The sequence below is a fragment of the Gymnoscopelus microlampas genome (assembly GCF_963454915.1).
Source record: "Gymnoscopelus microlampas genome assembly, chromosome: 1".
Taxonomy (NCBI): domain Eukaryota; kingdom Metazoa; phylum Chordata; class Actinopteri; order Myctophiformes; family Myctophidae; genus Gymnoscopelus; species Gymnoscopelus microlampas.
In genome coordinates this window covers 20,845,765-20,853,264 of record NC_139962.1, presented here as the reverse complement: position 1 = coordinate 20,853,264, position 7,500 = coordinate 20,845,765, and the positions used below count along the sequence as shown (strand labels likewise).

The 7,500-nt window shown below is 41.0% G+C and overlaps 1 protein-coding gene across 5 annotated transcripts in view; it reads left to right on the top strand.

Annotated features, from left to right (window-relative positions):
- Positions 1-908: 908 nt before the first annotated feature.
- sppl2a (signal peptide peptidase like 2A) overlaps positions 909-7,500 on the top strand; it is a 21,698-nt gene continuing 15,106 nt past the window's right edge. For 3 of the 5 annotated variants that reach the window (XM_084066126.1, XM_084066125.1, XM_084066124.1), the window contains exons 1-6: positions 909-1,104; positions 3,215-3,325; positions 3,780-3,962; positions 5,149-5,238; positions 5,670-5,803; positions 6,342-6,425. In XM_084066126.1, coding sequence (XP_083922252.1) covers positions 1,051-1,104; positions 3,215-3,325; positions 3,780-3,962; positions 5,149-5,238; positions 5,670-5,803; positions 6,342-6,425 — 656 coding nt within the window. In that variant the 5' untranslated portion in view covers positions 909-1,050. The remainder of the gene's footprint in view (positions 1,105-3,214; positions 3,326-3,779; positions 3,963-5,148; positions 5,239-5,669; positions 5,804-6,341; positions 6,426-7,500) is intronic. The other 2 variants (XM_084066128.1, XM_084066127.1) reach the window with 1 other exon arrangement.

Sequence of the window (7,500 nt, the reverse complement as noted above, 5' to 3'; positions counted from 1 at the left end):
TCTTTGAAATGTAGAGGAGTGAAAAACATAAAGATACATTGAATAAAGTCAGTGGTGTAAAGGAACTAGGTACATTTATTCAAGTACTGTACTGTACGTACTTATGTGCTACACTTTTGAGGAAGTTTTACTTAACTGAGGTGTTTCCAATTTTCAATACTTTTACTTCTATTCCACTACAGCTCATGGGCAAATATTATACTTTTACTCCAGTACAATAATTTGAAAACAGTTACTTATTGCTACTTTGTAGATTTTGATAATTATTACAAAACATGTTTTAACCACTTGACTTCAGCCCTATTACTTAGGCTATTTGAAAATAGCTGATCTTGAGCTTGTAGATCTGCTATTTTCAAATATCTGAGATTTGGAAACTTGTGAAATGGGACATTCTGCAAAATGAGTACTTTTACTTTCAGTACTTAAGTATATTTGAATGCGAATACTTTTGTACTTTTACTCAAGTACATTTTGAATTCCGGACTTTTATTTGTAACAGAGTATTTCTGCATTGCAGTATTGATACTTTTACTTAAGTAAAACATTTAAGTACTTTTTCCACCACTGATAGTAAAGTAGGCTACAGATACTGTACAGATAATCTAATGTACAGTAGTCGAGGAATTGTAGTTATAATTGCTGTCCACCACTATTGAGAATGAGAACTACTGAGTTATACTATATGGGTTTAACCATAAACTGTGTTTAACCCCTCACTATCACGTTTTGTGAACTACACTTCCCATGACTTTTGTAGTCCTTTGGGCTAATTTTGCACAGGGTGAACTACACTTCCCATGACCTTTGTAGTCCTTTGGGCTACTCGCGCACAAAGTGAACTAAACTTCCCGCGACGTTTGTAGTCCGTCAAGTTGTACACAGAGCCGTGTCACGTGTCAGCAGCTAATACAGGAAGTACAACAATGAAGAAGATACGAGTAGCTACTTGGTGAATCAAAAGAGGCAGAAAACACACTTTCAATTCCAAACAAAGTGTTTAATTGATTTTAATGCGGACAGAATTGTTCAGCCGTGAATGTTACCAACATGGCTAAGATGTTGGGGCTCATTATTTTATCGGTTGTTTTCCTGTCGTCGCAGGTAAGTTGATATAATGTTTGCTCAAATCTGGGTCAAAAACAGGCCCTTTATGTTGGCGGAATTGTGTCCGTGTTTATGTTCGTCACTATGTTGGTTTTCATCAAGAACCGGTGAGCTGGTAATATAGACAAAAACTATACTAGTTGATTAATTCGTTAATGTGCCATTGGGTGAACTTGTTATAATTGCTATAAAATGCTAATTAAGCTTTTAAGCCATCGGCTTGCAGTGCTGTAAAGTTGCTATAAGTACATTTACTCAAGTCCACTTAAGTAAGTTTTTTTTCTTTACTTGAGTATTTCCAATTGTTTATACTTTTACCTCTACTCCACTGCATCTCAGGTGCAAATATTGTACTTTTACTCCATTACAATTATTTGAAAACTTTAGTTACTAAGTTATTATTTAGATTTTGATTACAAAATATACATTAACCACTTCAGCCCCAAAATGGCCGATCTACAAGCTCACCTTGTGAGTACTGTTTCCACCACTGTCGGTTTGTAAGTTGGAGTTATGAATGTGTAGTGTGTAGATCCCATAGCAGCCCCGGAGGTATTTGTCCAAGTGTACTTCAAACTCTTCTATTTAAAAGCTTATAGCTGATATATGTCCCTGCTGTGGTCAAACATTGACCAAATTGTCAAATAATATTAGTAAGAGGCAAACATTGTGAAAATAGCTGATCTACAAGCTCACAACGCCTCGCTGTGAGCTTGTAGATCTGCTATTTTCATAATATTTATCTGTGGAACCGAGTCAAACTAAATGCCTCAACTCCTACAATTCCAAGTGCTTGTCAGGGTGGGGGGGGGTCACTATTTTGGGGGGTCACGGAAGTTGAAGTGTGCATGCAGGGGCAGGCATGGCTTCCCAAATAAGGTAATGAATGTTTACACAGAATACACACACACACACACACACACACACACACACACACACACACACACACACACACACACACACACACACACACACACACACACACACACACACGTAAAATAAAGAGATGGAATGTTCAACTTCAGACCCTGTGTAGACAAGTATTTCTCAAAGTGGGGTCCAGGGGTCCTCGAGGGGGGTTTCTGGTGGTTCCCAGATTGATAGTTCTGAACCAAATGGATACTTCTAGGTCTGCAACTCTTGAGATTGTATAAATGGAACCAAAAATGGGCCCTTATGGGTCCATTTGGTTCCATTTTTGTACAATCTCAGAGTTATGGGGGACCCGTGGCCCAAATCCCTACCAAACTGTGGGTCTTTGAAATGATAATGTTTGAGAACCACTAGGCTGTAAAAGAAAGAGATGTCCTTCCTTGGAAAAGGGAGGCAGGAAATAATTCATTAATTCAGCAATGTCTCCAACAAGGCCATTGTTTGTCTCCCACTATGAAAGCCAGTCAGTCAACAACTCCTGTTGAGTGCAGGGGGGGAGGTTTTGAAAATATGGTTTTGTTTTCTCTCTTCCCAATGAAACATTTTGAAAGTAAAAGTGAAAGTGGTTAAGTTTGATTGTGTATTTTATAAATATTTAACCAATGAAAAGTATTAACAAGGCCTTGTGACTAAATACTGTAATAACTACATTGGATCCATTGGAACACAGATTCTTAGTTCCATTTCCTGAAAAAAATATGTACATACAAGGTTTCCACCCGACAGCGAGGATATGCTGTATAAGTTGTCTAACCAGACTACCTCTGTCGGTGTTGCTGGCCATAGGGTAGATTACATTATGTGGACAATGTCTTATGTATTCATCTTCATCAACGTCATTCATATTGCATTGTTATGTCATATTAAGCTGTTGGCTACATATATCATGTGAATATTATTTCAATAATCAGCTGCATTTGTGAACACCAAGGAGCCAATCACAGTACAAGGTATCGTCTCTCTGGCCTATAGGTATCGTCTCTCTGGGCTATAGATATCGTCTCTCTGGGCTATAGGATTTTGACTGTCTAGGAATTCCCCCAATGCAGACTAGCATGTCATCATCTGTTGCTAGGTCACATAGCACTTGAACAGGTTCCATAATTTGGTTGAGTTGCCTGCTGTAACCTCTCAGTGATTTGGCTTGGACTAATGTATGCTTCATTCCTAACAGATGAACTGCCAAGAGGCCATATTGCACATTTCAGATGGATCTTCTGATAAAGAGTACTGCCTAGTGTACAATAACAAGTGGAGCAACCTGTCAGAGACCCTGGAATCTGCTGTAAGTTACGTTTTCCCTGCTTTGCCACACACCCTCAGTTACCTGTCTCACTACATGATATACTTAGATCAAATCCATGAACAACAGCTGCGTATTTTTTTGGGGTGAATTTATAGTTTCTACACTAGATCTCTTCTCCGAAAATTGCCGATCTACAAGCTCACAACGCATCGCGATGTGTGCTTGTAGATCGGCTATTTTTGTCTGAATTAGAATAGGGATGCTAAGTGTTTACATTTAATTGTGAGTGGCATTAAAAAGTCTTAAATGTATATTTTGCCTAAACCTGCAGAAACCCTGCATGACGATTGTGATGGTTTTGTGTTTTCATGTGATCGACCCTCTGTTGTCCTTGGTGTAGTGTGTGAGGCATCCCTATTTTCCATCCATGATTCTCCTCTCTGCAGTGTCACTATCCCATTTGCTAAATTGTAACAAAATTGTCCCCCCATAGGAGCAGTATCCAGTGGTGAACCAGACGTGGACTCTGCTATGTGATGCCAGCGGGGTCACTCCCAGCTTGGTGAAGGACAAGGCCCTGGCGGTGATGAGAGGAGACTGTGCGTTCAGCCAGAAGGCTCAAGTGGCCCAGGACCTGGGAGCAGCGGCTCTGATCCTCGTCAGCAACGAAACATTGGTAGGATGCGTGTGTGTGTGTGTGTGTGTGTGTGTGTGTGTGTGTGTGTGTGTGTGTGTGTGTGTGTGTGTGTGTGTGTGTGTGTGTGTGTGTGTGTGTGTGTGTGTGTGTGTGTGTGTGTGTGTGTGTGTGTGTGTGTGTGTGTGTGTGTGTGTGTGTCATGATATCAGGTATTTGAACATTTGTTCCCCTTCTTATTCCCTGTTTTACTGTATTGTCCTAATTAAATTCTTATGTCTAGAACAGGCCTGGAAAAGACTGCTTGGACTTTGTGTGTGTGTGTGTGTGTGTGTGTGTGTGTGTGTGTGTGTGTGTGTGTGTGTGTGTGTGTGTGTGTGTGTGTGTGTGTGTGTGTGTGGTTCTGCGCTCGGAGGATGTGTGTGTGTGTGGTTCTGCGTTCGGAGGATGTGTGTGTGTGTGCGGCCGCAGCCGCCGCACGTGTGTGCATGCCTGCGACTGCGTGTATGCATGCATGCATATTTGGCTAGTGGTTAGAATAATACTGATGTATTTATTAGGGGTTAGAAAGAAGAAGGTCTCGTACCAAGAGAACCAAAATTCAGAAGTGTACGTGTCTCTTTCTGAGAACTGTTGTTACATCCACTTCTCACTTTTCAGCAGCAAACTGAGCAGTGACCAGCGATGCATGTCAGGCAGGGTTGTTTGTGTATGAAATCGGGAGATTAACGGGAGAAAGAGTTAAACAGAAGCCTTCCGCTTGAATCGGGAGTGTTAGCAGGTATACAGACTGAAGGGCACGGTGGCCATGACATACCTTTCCTGGTTCCTGCTATCTCCAGTTGTCACATATTGAAACAATATACACAAACCTTTATGCACAAACCTCAATGTAGTTTGTGTTATTTTTCCACAGTGCCATATTAAAAGTAACAAGTATTTCATCTGGGCGGGGGATCAAGGCCACTGTGTTCGCAGGGCATATCATTCTTCGAAGGGCGTAAGACAATGAATTGAGGGGGCATGGCCTCTATGACATTCCTCCTGCCCTGGTCTAGAACTTTACCCTTTCTAAACCTCTCAGAAATGTATTATTATTAATCAATCAATAAGTGGGTGTTTCTTGTACTAGTTATATAAAAGAGATTTGTATTTTTTATAACCAATTTCTTCTAGTTCTAACCGAGTTTCCTTTTCTCTTTCATCTTCTCTCTACGTGGCTGTGCAGATCACTCCATCAGCCAATCAGTCAGCGTATGATAAGATCCATGTGCCCGTGGTTCTGATGAGGTACCGAGACTTCCTGGATGCACAGCGGGTACGTCCTCGATCTCAGTTTTTGTAATAATGTTTAAGAAAAATCATATATCAATGAATCGACGTGGGAAAAAAAAATAGTTTTTTTTAATAATCGACAGTGTCACGCAAAATAAAATATGCCTATGTAGTGTGATGCGTTATGAGCTTGGAATCATTTATTTTTGGTATTTTTGATGAAGAAAAAAAAAATATATATATATATATATATTTCGCAATTGATTAAATTTATTGTTTAACTGCAACCCTCCGTAGGATAAAGAAATAAATAGGTGTTGAAGTGCTTTGTGTGCACAGACAACATTTTGTTCACATGGACTATAAAACCTACTTCCTGTTTGTAGCGCTCTCCGTTGCTTTCTGTCGGTTGGTTTCGTTTGGTTTATTTAAAATGCAAATACTGCATGTGTGTACGTGTGTGTGTGTGCTCAGGTGTTTGTTGGGGTGATGCAAGCCCAGCTGTACGCTCCACGGCCACCTCAGGTTGACCCTAGCATTATTGTTATGCTGCTGATCGCCATCGTCACCGTGGCTCTGGGAGGCTACTGGAGCGGGGCGTGTGAGAGGTAAGATGAAGTATAAAATAGGACTTATGTGGATAAGTTCCAGCTCTTACTACAAGAATATTTGAACTTGAAATAATAGACAGGTTCAAGCTCAGCGAATTATGGATCAATTGCCATTGTAGCCCGCTTACCAGGTGTATCGCATTTAAAGCTGCAACTACGGTATACATTATTTTCTTAGCGATTAATAACCAAATGAATCGAATAATCGAGAAATACGTATCTATTCTTATATACTAGTCCATACCTGGGGATGTGCGCACCCAAACCATGAGAAATCCAGCTACGCTATTTATGCTAATAAAATGGCAGGGACCGTAACCGTGACAACAGAGCAGATCCTATAGCCTACGGGGACCGTATCCGTGACAACAGAGGCCATAGCCCGTGGCCACGCATGCACAATAAATAACTCATAAAGTCTGCTGCTTAGTACAGAGGAGTTCACAAAAACTAATAAACAGCTTAAATTTGGGGAAAGTGAAAACTGGACTCCGTCACTGTCTCCCTATGTTAATGGTCAATGCCCGTGTGGAAGTTCAGATCAATTGCTCAACCCACTGAGGGAGAGAAATGCGGATCAGACGGACGGACGGACTGACGGACCGATGGACAGACCGAGGTTTGTTCATTTTCTAGTTAGATGTCAACAAATCGAATAACCAAATATTGGCAAAGATTTTAACGTTAACACATTGACTGCCAGAGTTTATTCATAATGTACTCACCCCTGTGCCAGCGATTTGCGTGTTTTTTTATTTTGTAATTTTTCATTCAAATAAATTGTCTGATTGCGGTTTTAAACACATACGACAGTTCTACCAGTAGAGAGCAGCAAATCGACACATTGATCACCTCGCTCGCCCCCTCCCAAATAGGCTCCCAAATCCGGTCATAAACCGGATGTGAGGTTTTCGACAATCCCTGATCCCCTGATCGGCCTTAAAACGATGTGATACACGACGACGATGACTGTTAGTCACCCGGACTAAAGAAAATAGAAGTGGAGCCCTCCGTTCGTTTTTTATACCGTGTGAAAAAAACGTGTTTTTCCCTATTCTGGCCGAAAATGACCGGGGGAAAAAAAATGTAACCCGGAAACGGAATCTGCGTTATGCATCCGGCTCCGGGTGAGTGTGACGTAAGTGGAAAACGAAAGTGATGATGAAAAATAAACAGAGCAGCGCGATCACAGATTAAACAATGAAAATTCAAAAGAACGCATATATGCGACCTTTTGAATTGCGGCACACAAGCGAAGGATTTGAAAGAACGCATCAATGCGATCTTGGCAATCGATGTGTTAATGTAAAAAACATTATGGTATTTCTTCTTTAAAACCAAGAAAAAATAGTTTTCATTGTGATACAGATGAATTACAACTTACAAAGTATACTACGTTTGATTCCATTGATCCCGGTCGGAACTCGATCGATTGATTATCATTAAAATAAACATGCTCTGAAAATGCACGCACCCATGCACCCATCTGACAACTTTAATAGGTCAGATGGGTGGCGGCTGCAAACGCCTTCGTGATTTTCAAGTGGGCCCTGATCCAGAAAAGGTCGAGAAGCACTGGCCTAGGGCAGTGGTTCTCAACCTTTTCAGGCTTCGACCCCCCAAAATAACCATATTTGAACTGGGGACCCCCAGTTCAAGCACTTGGAATGTACATTTAGTTTGCCTCGGTTCCA